The sequence below is a fragment of the Phoca vitulina genome, unplaced genomic scaffold, assembly GCF_004348235.1.
Source record: "Phoca vitulina isolate PV1807 unplaced genomic scaffold, GSC_HSeal_1.0 scaffold18, whole genome shotgun sequence".
In the NCBI taxonomy this organism is placed as follows: Eukaryota; Metazoa; Chordata; class Mammalia; order Carnivora; family Phocidae; genus Phoca; species Phoca vitulina.
The window spans coordinates 19099572-19120239 of NW_022589721.1; the positions used below are offsets into that span (position 1 = coordinate 19099572).

Below are 20668 nucleotides of genomic sequence, written 5' to 3' on the forward strand. Positions count from 1 at the left end.
GCAGTGCTTGCACAGACCTGTGTGCACGTCCTGGAGCTCACATGGACCATGAGAGGATACGGGGGAAGAAGGGAGCAAACTTGTGGGCACTTACCACGCGTGATGTTTGCTGCCTCACATAACTTTCATCATGTAGACCTCCCTCAACCCTGTTGAGGTATTATGATTCCCATTTTCCAGATCATAAACCGAGGTTTGGTGCAATTGACTGACCTACCTCATCATGCAGCTAAGAGCTGAACTGAGACCTTTAAAGCCTTTTGCTTCTTACACTGCATCACATAGTTGCCCCGAAGACAGTTGCCCCATCTTAATCAGTCCTATTAAAACATAGGGGAATTTCAGGGGCGTCTGGGTGGCTCAGTCGTTAAGCGTCTGCCTTTGGCTCAGGTCATGATCCCAGGGTCCTGGGATCGAACCCTGCATCGGGCTCCCTGCTCCACGGGAAGCCTGCTTCTCCCTCTCCCACTCCCCCTGCTTGTGTTCCCTCTCTCGCTGTGTCTCTCTCTGTCAAATAAATAAATAAAATCTTAAAAAAAAAAATAGGGGAATTTCTGAACATGTGTCTCAGAAGACTTTTCCAGGAAGCAGAGGCAGGATACTGGGGAGGGAAGCTGAGACTCTCAGGTCTGACTGGTCAGTGGAAAACCAAATGGGACATGGAGAAGACCTGGAAAAGAAGTGAGCAGAAGAGACCACTGCATTCACTGAGGCAGGCGGCACTTTACCTTTGGGTCACACCAATTCCTCTCTAGGTAACCCTGTTTTTCAGAAATCCTATTTTTAAAAAATTCACTTAATAGAGAAACTAGAAGGCGAGCACTCCTAAAACCTAGAGACAAGGGAGAGGGAAGGTGACAGAGTCAGATCCCAAGGGTATGGATCTCATTTCCACCACTTAGTAGTATGTGACCTTGGATAAGCTACTTAATTTCTGTTTCACCTGCAAAATGGGGATGATGATCAGTCTACTGAAAGTGCCTGGCATGGAATAAACACTCAACAAATACCACCTATTTTATTAGTAGTGGTAGTATGCCATGGAATATTGAAGCAAAATGTCTAGTCCCGCCTATTTATTTCAGGTGAAGAAATTGAGTGGGTAATAGAGAGGTAATGACTTGCTTAACATGGCAGGTCAGGGCCTAGAATCCAGCTATACTGATCGATTCCCCTGATGGCTGAGAGGCTGGAAAGTGTAATGGGGCAGGGAACAGGTGAGAGCGCCTTTAAAAAAGATCAATGTTGCCAGTAGGAACATTTCCCAAAGTGTGCTTCTTGGAACATCAGTTCAAAGATAGTGAAAAGAAAGTTTAAGAAATGCTTCACATTCCATATTCCCATAACCTGTTTTGCTTTCATTGGTCTTCTTTTTAAAGTCGCTTTTCATTTATGCAAGTGTTACTTTTTTGCTTAACAGCATAAAGTTCCCTTTTTAAAAACGAAGCATTACCTAATGAAAATGTTCACTGGATAATAGTACAGATAATGTGGTAGAGGAACGGCTGGAAAACCAGATCTAGTGCAAGGCTCCCGTTTCACATGTCAGGAAGCTGAGGCTCAGGGTTAACTGACTGGGATTCAGTCAGCTGTTCTTTAACCACAGGAAGCTGCCTGCCCTGCTCTGAGCCTGAGTCCCCTAGTCCCTCAGTGAGGGGCTGGGTGACTGGTCCCTATAGGCTTACCAAGGGATGGCTCTCAGGGTTCCTTGTCTTCCCTCCCTCCATGCTGAGGGTCTCCCCCTCCCCATCCCTTCCTCTCTTCCTCCACACTGAGGGTCTCCCCTCACCCCCTCCCTCCACAGCTGAGGGCACCCCCTTCCCCCTCTATGCGGAGGGCCCCCCTCCCTCTCCCTCCCTCTCTCCCTCCACTCTGAGGGTCCCCCTCCCCCATCCCTTCCCTCAGGTACCCTCAGTATGAAGGGTCCTCCCTCCCTTCAAGCTGAGAATACCCCTCCCCACCTCCCTTCATGCTGAGGGGCTCTGCTCCCCTGTCCCTCCCTCCCTCTTTCCTCCACACTAAGGGTCCCCCCTCACCACCCCCTCCATTGCTGAGGGTACCTCCTCCCACCTCCCTTCATGCTGAGGGCACTCCCTCCCTCCCTCTCTCTCTCCCTCCATGCTGAGGGACCCCAACCACCTCCCTTCATGCTGAGGATCCTCCTCCCCTTCCCTCCCCCTCTCCCTCCATGCTGAGAGTACCCCTCCCCTCCCTTCAAGCTAAGGGTCCCCCCTCCATCCCTTCAAGCCGAGAGTACCCCTCTCCACCTCCCTTAATCCTGAGGGCCCCCCTCTCCTCTCCCTCCCTCTCTCCCTCCACACTGAGGTTCCCCACTCACGCCCTCCCTCCACTGCTGAAGGCACCCCCTCCCCTGTCCCTCCACGCTGAGGGGCCCCCTCCCCCCTTTCCCTCCCTCTACTGCTGAGGGTACCCAGAGATCCTGCTGCTTCCCCCCAGCTGCGTTAATTGTCAGAGGTGAGCAGCCTAGGAGATAAAATTCATTAGGGTTTCATTAGGACTTCTCATTTGATTGCTTGTTCAAAAAGTAATTTGATCATCAGCATGACAGACTTAGTATGTGGATCTTGTATGTGCTGAGAAGACAAGAGCTGGAAAATGCCTTCATTTGTCACCAGCTGCTCGCTCTCAGTTTTCATCTGTGGGTGGTTTGCTTCAGCCTCTCCACCTCCATTACTGAAATGCTTCCGTGTCTCAGAAGAAGGATTTGGTAACTCGGCTCTTCCGTGTCCAGACTGAATGCATTGTCTCCACTTCTCTCCCCGACCTCCTGTCCGCCCAGTCCTGGCACATGGCGCCACTGTTCTCCACTGTTCTCTGCCTTGAAAACTCAGACTCAGATTTAATTCTTCTCTCTGTGTCTGCACCCTTAGCCAGGCCAAGCCTGTCTTCAAATGGTTTCCATCTTCCTGCTGCCATATATCTCTTCAGGATCCTTGCATTGGCCTGTTTCCTGGTCTTCTAGCTTCTTACTCTTCTTGTTTATGTCATCCTCCACATTCCTTCCAGAAGACAAGTCAGTTCATTCCACTCTCTTCTTCAGAAATCATCAATGGCTCCCCACTTCTTACCTCCAGAAACATTTCTCAAAGTCTATTTTGTGGAACACCAAATACAGTCCCCCTAGTTACACTGAAGAGAAATTTTGGGAAATGCTTCAAATTATATCCCTCCTGGGGATTTGGAATGCCCATTACCATGGTCAACACTCTGAGAGGATCCAAAATTTCCCAAATGTTGTGACTATGACAATTTTTTTTTTTTTTTTGGCGTGATTTTCATATCTCATGAAAAGAAAGCCTGGCCCATAGAGAATGCCAGATTTCCACAGCTTGGCACTCAAGCTCTCCTAAAACTTATCTTCAAACTGCTTCTTCAGCCTCATATTTCCTCATATTACTTTATACACACTCTGGCCTCTTTATGTCAGCCTACTCCAGGTTCCCTGACCTTACCACACAGATGCGCTCCTCTGCTTTTAGTCATGCTGTTAGCCCATTCTGAAATGTCTTCCCCACTCCACCCACCCCAACATTAACCTAAACCACCTGTTTATGATAATAGTCATCAAAGTTCAAAACAAGAGATGCCTCCTCCAGGAAGCTCTCCCCACCCTCACCTTGGTCAAATTAAATGTTTTCTCTTCTTCCATCCTATAGCACATTGCCTCTTTTTCTTTTTAACTCTGGCTACAGTAAGGTAAATTGTTTACAGGCTTGTGTCCATTAATTTGTAAGTTTTTTGAAGGCAGGACTATTTCACTCATTCATGCAGTCAAACAAATATTATTGAGTGTCCACTGTGTGTCAGGCATGTTCTTAAGAATTCATCAGTGAGGGGTGCCTGGGTGGCTCAGTCAGTTAAACATCTGCCTCCAGCTCAGTCATGATCCCGGGGTCCTGGGATCGAGTCCCAAGTTGGGCTCCCTACTCAGCGGGGAGCCTGCTTCTCCCTCTCCCTTGACCCCTCCCACCCACTCGTGCCCTTTCTCTCTCTCAAATAAATAAATAAAATCATAAAAAAATAAAAATAAAAATAAAAAGAATTCATCAGTGAATAAAACAGGCAAAACTCCCTGCCCTCCTGAGACTTATATTCTAGTGAAGGGAAGATAATAGAGGATACTATGTAAATTATAATGTAACAGCAGTGTGACACATGCTAAGAAGAAAAGGTAATGCACTGGGAGATGTGGAGTGGACATGGGTGTGTGGGAGAGGGGGCAGTTCGACATTTTGGCATCCAGGGAGGCCTCACTGAGAAAGCGGTATATAAGTCAAGACCTGAAGGGGAGAAGTGAGTCGGCCATGCTGGTATCTGGGCAAAGAGCATTCGATGCAGCAGGAGCAGCAAATGCCAGACTGTGAAGCCTAAGTGTGCCTGGCATGTTCAAGGACAAGCAAGGACACCAGTGCTTCCGGAGCAGGGTGTAGATCAAGTCAGAGGGAAAAGATCATGTGGAGCACTGTGAGGAGTTTGGCTTTTATTCTATAAAAGATGAGAAGCCAAGAGAGGATTTTGTTGAATTTTGTTAAATTTGTCTGATTTATGTTGAAAACTATGGATGCTAGATTGGGTATATGCTGAAGGGGCCCAGGGGGAAACAAGGAGGCCAACTGGGAGGCTCTTCAGGTAATCCAGATTGGAGAACTGGAGACTTGGATCAAGAGCGTAGCCATGAAAAAGGATTCTGGTAGAGTCCACGGGATCAGCTGATGGGTTGGAAGTGGGGTGTGAGATTCATCTCCACGTCACACATGGAAGCCAACAATAATAGACACACATAGTAGACTCTCAATACAATATCTTCAAACATGTCTCACTCATTCACAAAAATATGTAGACAAAATCTGAGCATAGGGTAATAATGTTTTCCTTGCGAGAGGATTTAAATTTGCTTCTGAGGTAGTTTGGGGCACTAGCAATCCTAGCTCACCTGAGTCCAAGATGGCATGAAGTCAAGCTTCCACCTTTGCTGTCTCCAGTAGACCCTTACTCCTAGGGAATTTACATGTGCCGGAATATGTGCCAGGCACCTTGCGTGCTGTGTCAGCCATTCTTCACAGCAACCCATGAATTAGATATCATTATCTTCACTTCGCAAATGACAGAACCGAGACTCAGAAACGCTGAGCAACTTTTCCAAGTTTGCACAGCTAGCAAGCGCTGGAGCCCTGGGCTGTGCCCATGGCACCAAAGAAGAGGGGTATCGCAAACGTAAATGATGGGCTGAGGGACACAGAGGACGCAGAAGGGCTTCTGAGCAGCAGCGATTTTCAGATGAGCAGGACTGGGATTAAGGTCACGCATGACCCCGAGAGTGGCACCTGTCTAAATTTTGCACCCTAGGTCCTTGTCCTGGCCCTGCATCTGGATCTCCTTTGAGGTCCCGATATATTGTCTCCACTGGGATATTAGAGCAATTGGCTTTTGGACCAACCTATTCAACCCACCTCTGATGTTTACCCTCTTGCATTTATAACTGTTCTTTATCTTCCTCTGGCCCCACGTGCCAAGTGACTACACACCATGCAGATTCGTAAGCCAGGGGCCAACCCATTTCCCTGTGAAAATGTCTACCCGTGGCTGCGAGCAGTCATACAGTCTACACCATGATGCAGAGCCCTTCAGGGTTGGTGTTGAGTTCAAGGGCATCTGTCAGACACTGTGGGACAAAGCTTCTTCAGAACATTTCCTGGCGGCCCCGGAATGAGGAAACATGTGGTACTTTTATAAAAGCCCGGCCAGGGGCACCAGCCTATGCCACCACCACAGCTGTTTTGTGGCTTCCCCTCCAGAGCTAGAGAAGCAGTCAGCTTTCTCAGGGAGGCGAGGTCTTGCAGGCTCAGTCGCTCAGGCCGGGCGGTACTGGGCATGCGTCCTCACAGCTTCAGCGCCTTTATCTCGTCTGGTTCTGCAGCTTCACTGTCTCCAGCCTCTTTGGCGTCCACGCTGTCTGCTGTCTTCTTTGTCTGAGCTTTCTCGTAATTAGCTTAACCGCATCTGTCGTTGCCAGCTAGAATATGTCTGTGAAGAAGAAATGGTGATATGTTTGTGCTTTGCCTGTTTTGAGGAGCAATTAAGCTTTTTTGAGCATATGGAGCTAATGTGTCAGTCAGCCAATAAACATTTATCAAGAGTCCACTGGGTGTGGAGCACTGCTTAAGGGGCTTAGAGAATGAAATGAAGTAAATAGAGGCTTCCTCTTGGTCAAGTCAGACAAACATACCCAGTGCATCTGGCTCTCAAAGGGTTTGAAGGGCCATCGGGCCCAATATCTGGGGCCCCAGAGAGGGGAAGGGACTCATACAGGGTCACACAGCGGGGCCTGGTTTCTGGGCTCAGGCCACTAATTTCTGCACTAAGCTTCCACAGAGAACACACTGCATTCCAAGGACCGAAGGGTAGGAGAACCACCACAGTGACTGGGGTCAAATCAGGGACGGCTTTTTGGAAGAAGTATGCATTGAGCCAAGCCTTGCAGTGTGGGGTGGCCTTTGTAGACTTGCCAAGCTCTTTGTGTGAGATTTCAGTGAAGCACGGGGATTATCCTCCTGCAGTTTCTATATCTTCAAATGCACAGGAAATGATAACCTTTTCATTCTGGAGGTCTGTCTTCCAAAAGCTTCATTTCTGTTTCACTGATGAAGATGTAGTCTCTATTTGACTAAACACAAATCTCTTGGGGCTCCTGGGTGGCTCGGTCAGTTAAGCGTCTGCCTTCAGCTCAGGTCATGATCTCAGGGTCCTGGGGTAGAGCCCTGCATTGGGCTCTGTGCTCAGCATGGAGTCTGCTTGTCCCTCTCCCTCAGTCCTGCCCCCCACCCCACTCGAGCTTTTTCTATCTCAAATAAATAAATAAAATCTTTTAAAAAAATAAATAAATATGAATCTCTTTTGTAGTAGTATGTAACGAGGGCGTAGCTAAGTCTCAGAGCTCAGAACCGGACTAGAGCCCTTCTCCACACCTCTGCTGTCATTCCAATGTTATCTCATCAGCTTGTGAGGACCCACTTGTCTTTTCTTCTCCCCTCTGTATTGTGAGCTTACCAAAAGCTTATTAACCTATTAACTTTGTGGCACATTCTAAGTGCTCACTAAATGTTGGTCACCCTCGTGAAGATGTCAATGAATAAATATTTGTCAATGAATAAATCATTAAGTGTGGTAAAATGCACTGTCTTGGCTACACTTTAAGCTGGAAACATTAGTTTTGTTAAGTGAGTGTCATATGGATGAGGTGGTTGCTTGGCAGCGCTGGTCTTCCTCATCGCTCCCCCACCTTCTAACCAGCACTTGTTCTGTGTGGTAGGTCCCTTCATCTGGGCTACAAGGGCTCCCTCCCATTGACTCACCGGATGTTGCCCAGATCTACCCAGTTCCCGCCAACATTCGGCCAGTGCTGAGTAAATACCGAGTGGAGGTATGGTGCAGGGGAGGACTGACTTGTTCTTTGGGGCTAAGGGCAGTGGTGCATTGTCATACCTGCCTGTGTTGTCTGAGGGGATTGCGGGGTGGAAACGAGGCATAGCTGCTAGAAGGGGGCTTTCAGGGAGCTGCTCGGTCCTGTCCCAGAAGAACATACTTTAGTTCCCAGGCAGCACACCTGACTTCCCACACCCACACCTGCATGCCGGCTCCTCCCGGGGTCTCTGAGTGACAGCTCTGCTGGTCCTCTCGTCAGGTCCTCTTCTGGGGAGTCCGAGAAATGAAGAAGGTGCAGCTGCTCTCCGTGGATCGCCCTCAGGTCCTCATCGAGTGTGGGGGACGAGGAGTCAAGTCCTGTGTGATCCAGAGCTACAAGAACAACCCGAACTTCAGCGTCCAGGCAGACGTTTTCGAAGTGGTACAGCCTCTCCTTCTCCTGCCCGCTCATTCCCTTCATTTCCACAGACGGGACCCCCTCCTTCATTCACTTGGCTTGGGGAGATGCTTCAGAGTTTTGGGTGTCCACTACCTACAAGGAAGAACAGTCTGAGCAAAAAGCAAGAATCTCAGAATGGGATAAAATGGACTTTTGTTATTGCTGTTGCATTGTCTTGTTTTTAAAGGTTCAGTAAATCCAAGCAGGTGGACAGTGGTTCCCAAAGTGTGGCCCCCAATTCATCAGCATCAGCATCCCCTGGGAACTTGTTAGAAATGCAGATTCTCAGGCCCTGCCCCAGTTCTGCTGGATCAGAAACTGCTGGGGGTTGGGGCCCAGACGCCTCTGGCTTAACAAGCTCTCCAGTGATTCTGATGCATGCTAAAGTTTGCAGACCACTGGCCTAGAAGGTTCCTTAACGAAACTTATTTTAGCGGTTAGATTTTTAAAAAATTATTTGTATGTATCATGTCAGTGACTTGCTTGTGAACTTATGTTTCTAAAGTGAAGTTTTTTGACACCTGAGCTTCTATTTCAATATTTCAACACACGTATTTGTGTTCTGACCTGGAACTAACTGTGAAGAACGTTTGCTTTGTGTGACACAGCTCCAGGGGACACATTTCTAAATCAGCAGAGAGTGGAATTAGAGAATGTGCACGGTGTTTGCACACCTGTCACACCGGGCGTTGTTGAGCCTCTGGGGCCCCCGGGAGACAGGAGAGGGAGGGCACTGGCCCCTCACCCTCAGTTCCATTTTTAATGTGTCCACTTTCATCTGTTTTCTATCTTGGGTCTGGCTCAGCGTTCAGCTGAACTGGCAGTCTGTGATTTTTGCATTTTACACCTGGGATGACTAGTCAGTGCCATCCCTCGTATCATGGATAATTGTTCCCTGGCTTGGAAGGCAATGCTCCTGGTGACCCGGAGGGCAGAACAAAAAGGCAGGGACAGAGGGAGGATGGGTGCCTGGCTTGCTTTGATCCTGCCCCTAAAGAGGTCAGCAGGGCACCAGCAGCTGGGCTCAGCCCGGGCAGTGCTCCCCACTTCACCCTGGCCTCTCCTCCCAGGAACTGCCTGAGAATGAGCTTCTGCACCCGCCGCTGAGCATCTGCGTGGTGGACTGGCGAGCTTTTGGGAGGAGCACCCTGGTGGGCACCCACACCATCAACTGCTTGAAGCAGTTTTTGTGTAAATCCAAGGAGTCCCCGGCCCTCGCCTCCCAGGTGGACGGAACCCAAGCTGAGCAAGGTAGGAAGCACCTTCTAGATTCTGGAGCTTCAGACTACAAAGCCATCGTGCCTGCAGAGGCCTGCTAGGGGACCCCGCAGGAAGTGGGAGCCCCACCGTCAAGTCGAGCTTTCTGAAGAATTTGCTCCTGCAGTCCCCTCAGCTTCTTTAGCTGCCAGGTTCTGACTCGAAGACTGACATCAGGGTCAGCTCCTCTAAGAAGGCTTCCACGAATATGAGTCCAGCTCCCTTCCGCCTCCACTCCCTGACATTTTTCTTTGCTTGATGTTACTTTGATTTGTTCCCCTTTTGGATCTCAGGTGCAGAGTGGAGTTAACTGCACTTCTCTGCTCGTGCTGTGTAGTCATCACTGGTCTGGTCAGGGCTTCTGTCTCATACCCACTGCCCTCCTGTACCTTATGCCCCATCCCCACTCCCGCCCCCTCCCACTGCAGGCCCCACACTGCCCCTCTTTGTAAAATTTCAGTCAATTTAAATGACATATATAACACGATGCTGTAATCTTCATTTGGTTTCCTACTCTTGTGCTCAAAGCAATGCTTTAAGATCTATCCATATGGCCGTGTGTACATTAGTTTGTTACCACGACCTGCTGATCCACCCCACTTTGCTTTTCCTTTCCCCTCATACTGGACCCCTAGGCTGCCTCCAACTCTCCACTTCCACAAATGATGCTGTTACGAATATCCTTGTGAGCGCTGCCCAAGGGAGGATACTGTGTGGGATTTTCTTTGGAATATACACCCAGGAGTGAGATTACTGGTTCCCAGAGAATGTGCACATGTAATTCCACTGAGTACTACTACCAGAGGGCACTCTAGAGAGCTGTGCTGGTTTACACCAGTCTACACCAGTTTACGTTCCTACCATTACCGCGTCTGGAGTACCATTTTCTTCTTTCTCAATACCACCTGCTATAATCCACCTTTCTGAGTGTTTGTTTTGTTTTAGTTTGGTTTTTGTCACTCTGCTGTGTATAAAGTGGTATCTCATTTTTATTTCAGCTTGGTTGTCTCTGATTGCTACTGAATTTACACATCTCTTTACATGCTTGTGCCACCTTGATTTCCCTCCTGTGATTTGCTCACATCCCTTGCCCAAGTTTTATGTGTTTTTTTGAATTTTCTTTTTGGTATATTCTAGATGTTTATATCCTGTAGATTATATCTTCTCCTACTCTGATAACTGCTAAGCTAACCTGCCTGTGATCCCCATCTTTGAAGAGAAATTCTTAATTTTAATGTAATCATATCCATCTGAATTTTAAACTTTATGGCTTGTTCTTTCAGAATTTTGTTTGAAAACGCTTTCTCAATTGTTGCTGACAAAAATGTTGTTTTATATTTTCTTCTATTAGTGTTATGTTTTTAAGTTTCACATTTAGATCTGCAGTTCTCTGTGTTTGTATATGGTTTAAGATAGGGAGCTTGCTACATTTTTCTCCATAGAGTACATCATTTTCCCCCAAAAGAGTCTACTTGCCCCATTGTTTTGTGCTGTCAGCTTTTTCATAAATCAAGTAGCCATATATCCCTAGTCTATTTCTGCGCTTTCTATTCTGACCCACTGATCTCTCCATCTCTGTGCCCAGCACAGAGTAGATGCCTATCAAGTGTTTATGGAGTTGAATTTTCTGTTGAAAAATCAGCAGCTGGGGAACAGAAACTCCGGAGGCTCCCAACTGGGAAATGTTTCTAAGTACTGGATTCTACAGCACAAAATGGAGAGAAGAGGACCCTTGGCAAGAAAGGACAGTGTTATGATCTTTTCACTGGATCAGCAATCCAGTTAAAAATCTCACAAAGTCCGGGAACCTACCCCTGCTCCCTGATGAGCACGTGTAATCACGTGTCCAGAGTCTAGCCTGCAGTTGGGAGCTCACAGACCTCTGGAGCCTCCAAAGTTTCCCTGAGTTAACTGGGACTGGGAAAAGAAAACCCACACAGAGGACCTGTGCCCTAAACCTTGATATGCACTTTCCTTAGGACCACAGTTATTTAAAATAGCTCTGAAGGATCAATAATAAGTACAAGCATTTATTGAATCCTGATTATCCCCCAGTGGGATGGGTTTTTTCACCATCATTTTGTAAATAAGGAAAATGAGGGTCAGAGATATAAGAACTTGCCATATTTGAATCCAGATCTGTCTGACTCTCAGTACTGGATCTCTGAAATGACCACCCTGCTTTGCAACCCAGTTGACCTGATATACTTCCAATTTTAGCTCTTTCAGACTCGTCAATAGCCACTGAGCCCTCTGGATCCCTTGGCTTCTCACAGGAGCTTCCAACAGATCACATCTATGTGGATATTGAGCCGCCTCCCATAGTGGTACCCGACTCTGCCCAGATTCAACCAAGCAGCGTGGTTGACATCCCTGACTCATCTCCTATGCTTGAGCCTGAACCCAAATCGGCAGCCCAGGAGCCACCCAAAGATGGTAAAGCTAAGGTCAGAATGTAACCCCTTTTCATATTTACAAAGCTTTGCTTTGGAGGCTCTAGATACTAATCCTCCCACCTATTAGCTGTGTGGCTGTGAGCAAGCAACTTCACGTTTCTGAGCATCAGTTTCCTCATTTGTAGAATGAACATACTGATACCCACTTCACAGATAAGCCAATGTATATGAAATTCAAGTGCTAGCCAACTGTGACAGTCATATTTAATTGAACAGAAACTCTTCTCAATTAATTAGCTTGGAAAAACAATAGTTTCTGTATCTAGACCCATTCCACAAATATTTAGAACCTACTTCATACAAGGACAAGTAAGAAAAAAAAAAAAAAAGACGTATTCTCTGGAGTCTAAAGCGAAATGCTTAGCTGAGATTCTGGAAGGCAAGATGGATAAGTACACAAAGAACCCTAAAACATGAATGTGATGAATCTTTCTAAGTCATAAATTTGAGTGCAAAATCCTGGTGTGTCAACTGATGAAGCAGCAGCCAGTTTTTAAAAAGTCCAGAGGGATTGCCTGCCCAGCACATGGTAAAGGCTGAAATAAAAAGCAGAGTAGGACAGATTAATGGATATTTGCTCAGGCTGTTCCTATTGTATCAGTGCTCGGTATGACCCTCCTTGGCCCCCAAGGGCTTCTCTGCATCCTACCAGCAGTGCACCTGCCACTTCCTGTTAGAATTCCGGCTTAAGTATGCATTGCCACCATAAAATTGTGGGCCCCGCCAGGTCACAGATGATTTTCTTAAAGATATCAGTATCCCCTGCTCTTGATAGAGTACCTGGCACATCACAGCTACTCCAGAGATGTCTGAGAGCAGACAGATGATGAGTACATGATGAGTCTGTCATGGGACCACTGTCCTCTCCCAAAATGCCTCCTCTCTCCTATTCATGCATCACCGCCTCTCCTGTCCCTCCATCTCCTCCTGCATATGTTGCTGGTGTCATTGATTTGCACCCATTCACATCAGAAATGACGCTAACAGGAAATTGTCTACATTATATCGCTTAATCCTCCCAACAGTGAAGCAGGCAGGTATGATTGTCCCCAGCAGAGGAAACTGAGAATCACAAAACTTACATTAGTTGCTTGTCAACTAATGCCTTTCTGCCATAGCACGCCGTATCATGCCGCCTGCCTGTCTCCTCTACTGAATGAAGCTTCCCCGATGCGGGGATTGTTTCTCATTCCCCTTTCATCCCCAGTGCCAGGCACCATATCTCACATCTGTGTGTTTAAGTAACAGTAAATGTTCGCTGAATAAATGAGTGAATGTATGGCTTGATGATTAAAGTATCATTTATGGAAATGGTACAGAGAGCTACAGCCTCAAAAGCTGCTCACACCCTCATCTGCTTCCAAGGGGACCTGTGTGTTCCCTTCCTCAGGAAACCAGCCAGCCGCCAGCAGGCAGATCCATGAGGCCTCCCTAATAATCCATCCCTCATCCCTTGCCAGGATGCCAGGAAACCTTCTCGAAGGTCGACCAAAAGGAGAAAGAGGACCATAGCGGATGAATCTGCTGAAAACGTCATTGACTGGTGGTCCAAGTATTATGCCTCCCTGAAGAAAGCACAGAAGGTAGAGTGTCTCCTGGCTGTGACAGTCAAGGGATTGGATAAGAAAACACAGCGCCCTCCACAACACCCTCCCACACCCCTGCAAACCCATATTATCCCCTTCTAGATTCTACTATAGGTTAGGCCCCACTCAGGTGCAGTTCTTTTAACTACAGAAAGGGTCAAAGCCTGGAAGCATCCAGAATTGCAAAATTCCTCACCCTCTGGCTGGAGCTGACCCTAGGACACAGGCTCCGTTGTAAATGCTGGAAGGATGTTCAGTCCGGCATAGCATCTAGAGATCTAGCCCCTGTCAGACTCTGAAAGGTCCAGCCATGAGAAAGGGGGTCTCTGGATAGATGGGTATAGCAATAGGGGTTTCAGGTACACCTGGAGATAGCCAGATCAAAGGGCCCCAGGTCTCCAGCAGGATTCTAAGTTCGTACGGGAAGCTACCAATGTAAAGGCAGAGCAGTTGGCCTTAGCAAATGCAAATAATGAACAGGTTGCCAGAGCAGAGCTTTGTGTATATGCAACAAGAAAGATATTGAGTTACAAAACTGCAGAACCACTGGAAAGTGGGTCAAGAGATTCAGGCAAAATCTCAGGGGCTGAATTTGGTAAAACGTCTCATCCTTAAGTAAACAAGGAAAGGAAAATTAGTCCTTTGTTATCACATTCAGTTGCATAGAAACTCTTCTGATTCTTTCGTTTGTTAAGACCATAGTTTCTTCATCTAGGGCTACACATGAGTATTGATATATAGTTAAATAAACAAGCCAAACGGGGGCCCCTGCCTCCAAACTCCCTCCTGTTGTTGCAGTGGACACTACCAATCCCAGGGAGGGCTCAGCCCTTTTTCCTTACCCTGCTAACCTCCCCGACCCCTGGGACCAACCCAAAGGCCCAACAGCCTGGCGTGTCAGCAGGTAGAACTCATGGTGCCAACTGGGTGATGCTCCAGGGAGGTGGGAAAAGAGGGGAGAGAGGTAGTAGCCGACAGGGGGCTGTGCACACAGGGCAGGGAAGTCTGCTGCTTGCTGGTGCTTTTTTGGGACACATGGGCGCCTCTTCTGTAGGGACAGGTATCTTGTGGCAGGAGGGTCCTGGTCTATCAGCGAAGCTTCGCTTGGGGGCTTCTTGGACACAGTTTGCATAGTCTTTTAAAATGGCATCTCCAAGAATGCAGAAGGCTGAGATGATGGAATTGGAACTGTTGGCCATCAAGACTCATAAATGAGGCATGGTAGGGTCAATAATCTAATCTCCCTCTTTTCTCAAAGGAAAAGGAGAGCAATCCCAAGGAGAAAAGAGGCAATGCAGGTAAGTTATTTGAGCATGGAATCTGGCCATTGGGGTTAGATAATACTAAAAGGAAGCAGTGGGAGGCATGCTCGTGCTCCACTCCCTCATTTCCCACGTGAGGAACAAACTCACGAACATGACAACACTCTAAAAATGTAGCTGATTTGAGCTGGACTGGGACCAGATCTCAGGTCTCCTGAACCCAGTTCAGTGCTGGCTCCTGTCTTGGTGTAGAAACAGCAAAGCAAAAGCAGGAGGAAGCTGGCATGATGGGCCAGATTCAGCGTGGTGAACTTTAATAGAGGTGACCTGGGTTTTAGGTTCCCAATTCAGTTAAGGATCCGGTAGATCTGGTTTGGCAGAATTTCAAATGAAAGAGGCCAGGGATTTGAAATGACCACAAACTCGATTCAGGCCATCGGTAGGTCTTGACCTAAAATTAACAGTGATAGCAAGTGGTGGTGCTTTTTCAGATGACACTGAGAGAAGTAGGAGAACCAGAACAAGGCTCACTCAGTTCCTCAACCACTCCTAATTGGCAGATTTAATCCCAAGACCAGCCTCATGACATTAGCCACAGCATCTTCACTTTGCAGATGGTAAAACAGAGGTACAAAGAGATTGAGTAGCTAGCTCAAATTTATACGCTGGAAAAGAGCAGAGCCAGAGGTCTGTTCCAGATGGTGTTTTCCTAGAGACTGCTCCTGGAAAATTCCTGAGTAATCTCTCTAATGACATTTGTGACTTGGTGCAAGACCCTTAACATAGCTGAGCCTCAGGTTGCTGAACTAGATGAATCTCAGTCCCTAAGCAGATCTGAGAGCAAATGTAACTAAAAGCTTTGGGTCTTTCCCTCTTGGGTCTCTTCTTAGCCAGTTGGATGACTGGGCAACATCCTTCCTTCCTTCCTTCCATCTCTGGGCCTAATTTAATGAATTCTTACCTACACCAGGACAGGCCAGAACATTGCCTGGCCCTGGGGGTCTGTTGTCACTGCATTGCTCCGTGAGTGATGTCACCTCCCATCCTGCAACACACAGACTTTAGCCGTATGTAGCAACTCTGCAGTGACATGTTACTATTTCTTTTTGAAAACAAAAGTCCTGACACCCGCAGGAACAAAGGGAAGGAGGGAGCTTGACTCTGTTTCTTCTCATCTCATCAGCACTGAGAAGTCTAACAATTTCCACTAAATATCCACAGAGGCAAAACCAGACGAGGTGGTGGTAAATATAGAAGATGGGCCAAAGAAGAAGAAGGACAAGATGCTCAAGAAGAAACCCAAAGAAGACGAAATCCCCAACCTGGCTGTCTTGCAGGTGTGTGGACATGGCCATCTTCACCAGGGGTGGGAAGCTCCAGATGGGGGTTCTGTTAGTGCTTCAGTCAACCCTAGTAATGCCTTTGTCTGAACTAACTTACTTTGTCTTCATTATAATCACTGATGCAGAGAAATGAACCTTAACAAGCATGCAAGCAAGACAATGGAGCTTGCTAATTTTCTATTTTCTGTGTCCTCATATTGAGAAGGGGCATAACTTACATTGGTTAGCCTGGATCCAGCAAGGTAACTTGCAGTGGATGAGTTCCCCTTGGCTCACCTCTGAGAGCTTGACATCATCATGCTCAAAATATGATCAAAATAGCAGGAGTTTTTTTTTAAAGATTAATTAATTAATTAATTTATTTGAGAGAGAGAGAGAGTGAGCGAGCATGAGTGGGGGGGAGGGGCAGAGGGAAAGAGAATCCTCAAGCAAACTCCCCACTGAGCATGAAGCCCAAAGCAGGGCTCCATCCCAGGACCCTGAGATCATGACCTGAACCAAAATCAAGAGTTGGCTGCTTAACTAACTTAACCATCCAGATGCCCCCAAATAGCAGGAGTTTTAACTCTCACTAAAGTCAGCTCCATCAGACCAATCGTAACATTAGTCAGAGGCTATTAGCTAGAGGCATATTTATGGATATGAAAATTAGGAGTATGAAAATTACATGTAAGAAATTTAGATAAGTAATTTTGATAGGAAATTTGCATAAGTGATTTAATTATATTACCAAACCTAAAACTCAATTCAATTTTGCATTTCTAAAGTACATATATATATGTAACTTTGCACTTGGAAAATTCATGTCTATATGCATGACGATAAAAAATATTCCATTATTTCATATGTGTTAAGAATTAGATGCTTAATGGACATTTATTGATTTGAATGTCCTCAAAATATTATAGTCTAGATACAATAACCAGATGATATCAATTTGCTATAAAAAGCTTTATCATATTTATCATAATATATTATATATTTTAAAAAAAGTTTGGTTTAGCTATACTTCTTGGAACTTCAAAGTTTAGCCAAAAGATTTTATAAGTTTCAGAGTGGTAGCTAGTTCTAGGAATGCTGAGTCCATCATATTCCTTTTTTTGCTAAAAATAAATGAACTGTGGCCTCTTAGATTTTTCGAATGGGCATATATCAAGGCTAGTTTTGGAGAATCTTGGCATTTCTCATTAAATCAATCCTGGGCCTTCCTTCCTCTGAGCACTCTCTTCTCCCTTCTCCCTAAAGATATATGAGGGTGATCTCGAGAGTGAATTCAACCATTTTGAAGACTGGGTGAAAACCTTTGAGCTCTTCAGAGGCAAGTCTACGGAGGATGACCATGGCCTCGATGGGGACCGAGTCATAGGGAAGTTTAAGGCAAGTTCCAAAGTTAACCCTTTTATTTGGCTCTCCTGTCTGTAAATGACTGATGTGACTCAATTCTGTTAATGAGATTGTGGTGCGGGATGTGTGTAAGAAAATTCCCTAGTCTTTATGCAAGAGCTTCTCTAGAACCCCACAAGGTCTAGCCCTGGTCTTTTGAAATATTTGGCTTGTGGTCAATGAAGTGAGTTGGAACTCAGTCTGATGGGATATAAGGAGACAGAGTTGTTACCTAAAAGGATCACTGAATTTTATTTTGCTTCTCCCACCCCTGACCTACCAAATAGATGATCTATGCAGATGTACTAATTGGATGATTAATCAAACAACACTAACTGTTCATCCTGGCAGGCTCTCGGTGTCAGCATCACAAAGAAGTGGTTGGCATTTACTATGACCTGCTGTGCGCTGGGCCATTTGGTGCAGGGCCGTGTGCTGGAAATAGCACAGGGACTGCAGTTGGCCCCTCTCTGATATTGTAGTACTAACTCGCTTCGTGATCTTGGACTTGACCTCCATGGGACTCATTGGCAGCATCTGAAAATAGGAATACTGCAGTAAGGCTCGAAGGACCTAGTGGGGGAAAGCACCAGCTCAGCTCCCTGTGTGTTAAAGGTCCTCAGTATCCCATCTGATGCTCCTATCCACATTCCTCACCGAACGGCCCTATGAGGAGGCTGTTATTGTACCAACACCGATTCACTGACATACCGAGAAGCACCTCAGACACAAGCAGTTTACGTGGACTGCCTGAGGACCCCCAGACACAAGGGTAGCGCCAGCCCAGGTCCTGCTGGGTCCCAGACTCCACTCATTTTCCCAGCACTATGCCCTGTAGGGCTTTGGTGGGACATATGACCATCTCGTTTCACTGGGTCATGCTTTACTGTTCCAGGGCTCCTTCTGCATTTACAAGAGCCCCAAGGATTCCAGCATTGAGGACAGTGGGCAGCTGAGAATCCAGCAAGGCGTTCCACCCAACCACCCCGTCAAAGTCCTGATCAGGGTGTACGTTGTTGCGGTAAGCCGTTCTTGTTTACTCTGAGGGATTGTCTTAATCTGCTCAGGCTGCCATAACCCAGTACCACAGACGGTGGTGAGGTAAATGACAGACATTTATTTCTCACCATTCTGGAGGCTGAAAGTCCATGATCAAGTTGCCGGCAGAGTTGGTTTCTGGTAAGGCCTCTCTTCATGGCTTGTCAGTGGCTACCTTCTTCCTGTGTCCTCACATGGCCTTTCCTCTGTAAGCATGTGAGCACGTGCACGCACACACACATACACATAATGAGAGCTCAGGCAGGAGAGTGAGAAAGAGAGAGAGCCAGGGAGAAGGAGACCTGCTGTCTCTTCCTCTTCTTAGAAGGCCACCAGTCCTTTTGGATTAGGGCACCACCCTTATGACCTCATTTAACCTTAATTAGCTCCCTAAAGACCCTGTCTCCAAATATAGTCACATCAAGGGTTAGAGCTTGGACACAGAATGTTGAGAACACACACTGCAGTCCATAACGGGGGGTATGAAGTTTGGTTGGTAACGTGCACATTTGCTGGATTTTCACTCAGGGAAAATACTTTGCAGGCATGTAAGACTGCTCTGGGTAGCTTCATTTGCTCTCTGTGGTTGCCTGATAGCTGGAAAGAAGACCAAATAGGCCTGGAGCAGGAAGCTCACAGGCAAGAGAGCAGAACCAGGGCAAAGCAGAACAGCTATCCCTGTGAAATCCTCCCCCAGGCTCGGGCTCTACATTGTTGCGGTCAGAAATTTCATTTCAAATGTATTTCCAAGAAAAGTATCTTTTCTGCTCTAGGCTTCCTACTTTCTGATAATGAGAGCACTACACTTTTTTTTTTTCCTTTTTTAAGTTTTTATTTAAATTCCTGTTAGTTACCATACGGTGTAATATTGTTTCAGTTGTACATCATAGGGATTCAGTACTTCCATACATCAGGGGTGCTCATCACGACAGGTACCCTCCTTAATCCCCATCACTTATTTCCCCATCCCCCACCCTCCTCCTCTGGTGATCATCTGTTTGTTCTCTGTAGTTAAGAGTCTGTTTCTTGGTTGAGAGCACTACACTTTAATTATGAAACTTTTTGACCTGATTGCCCGGAAGCTTGGGGCCACATTTGATGTTCAATCAAAGCAAATCTCTGCTGAAACTTTATGGTTCATGTATTTGTTTTCATATCCTGCCCTTGGAGTTGATTTTCATAATCCTATTTGATTGCAGTAGGCTTATTTTATTCTAACTTCCTTGTTCAAATTGCCTATATCCTTTTTTAGAAACATAAATGAGGCATAAAACAAAGATGAATATTCTTTAATACTTAGGGAAAATATAAATAATAAGTTAATTTAAAAATCTTATAGGGGCACTTGGGTGGCTCAGTTGGTTAAGCATTTGCCTTCAGCTCGGGTCATGATCCTGGGGTGCTGGGATCGAGCCCCGAGACGGGCTCCCAGCTAAGCAGGGAGCCTGCTTCTCCCTCTCCCTCTGCCTGCCGCTCCACCTGCTTCTGCTCACTCTCTCTCTCTCTGTCAAATAAATAAATAAAATCTTTAAAAAAATCTTTTAATTTAATAAAATATCCAAAAATGTAAAAAATACTACTACTTAAAAGTTGCTCCAAGAAAGAAATCAAATCTCCCCACCTCTGCAATTCTATCCCTGGAAATAACTCACTTTTCTTAATGACTATGTAAACACATCCATATCTATAGTTGAACAATGTGGGGGTGAGGGGTGCCGACCCCCCTCTCAGCTGAAAATCCACATATAACTTTTGACTCCCCACAAACTTAACTACTAAGGCTACTCTTGACCTGAAGCCTTACAGATAACATAGCCAGTTGATTAACACATATTTTGTGTATTCTATGTATTATACGCTGTATTCTTACAGTAAAGTAAGCTAGAGACCAGAAAAATATTATTAAGAAAATCATAAGAGAAAATACATTTACAGTACTGTACCGTGTTTATTGAAAAAAACCCACATGTAAGTGGACCTGCACAGTTCAAACCCATGTTTTCAAGAGTCCACTGTATTTATACTTGTCTACAGCTACATCTAAGTACTTATTTAATAGACTCTTGCTTCATGCATTACATATTGATCTCTTTTTCTCTTATATAGTATAACTTGGTCATTTTCCAGATCAGTACATACAGGTGTTCCTCTTCTTTGTAGTAGACACCTAGTGTTTTCTTGAATTAATGTAGTTCCCATTTATTCATTCGTTCAACAAATATTAAGACCCTGCTCTAGGTCCTAGAGATAATGTAATGAACAAGATAGACGGCACCCTTGCTCTGATGGAGATCACACACTAGCGGGGGGTGGGGGGTGGTGGTGTGGGGATTAAGAAAGGACAAAAATAAACAGAGGAGCAGATAAATGAGATGAATGTCAGAGATAACTGCTACGTGAGGAATTAAAACTGGGTGATGTGATGAGAGCAAATGGGGAAAGGGTATTTTGGACTTCCCTA

The 20668-nt window shown here is 46.1% G+C and overlaps 1 protein-coding gene across 1 annotated transcript in view; it reads left to right on the forward strand.

Annotated features, from left to right (window-relative positions):
- Positions 1–20668, forward strand: part of FER1L6 (fer-1 like family member 6) — a 110824-nt gene that overhangs the window by 59466 nt on the left and 30690 nt on the right. Inside the window, exons 22-30 of the mRNA XM_032416096.1 lie at positions 7331–7441; positions 7703–7864; positions 8953–9133; positions 11360–11586; positions 13056–13178; positions 14440–14479; positions 15665–15780; positions 17032–17163; positions 18065–18190. Of these exons, the coding sequence (XP_032271987.1) occupies positions 7331–7441; positions 7703–7864; positions 8953–9133; positions 11360–11586; positions 13056–13178; positions 14440–14479; positions 15665–15780; positions 17032–17163; positions 18065–18190 (1218 nt within the window). The remainder of the gene's footprint in view (positions 1–7330; positions 7442–7702; positions 7865–8952; positions 9134–11359; positions 11587–13055; positions 13179–14439; positions 14480–15664; positions 15781–17031; positions 17164–18064; positions 18191–20668) is intronic.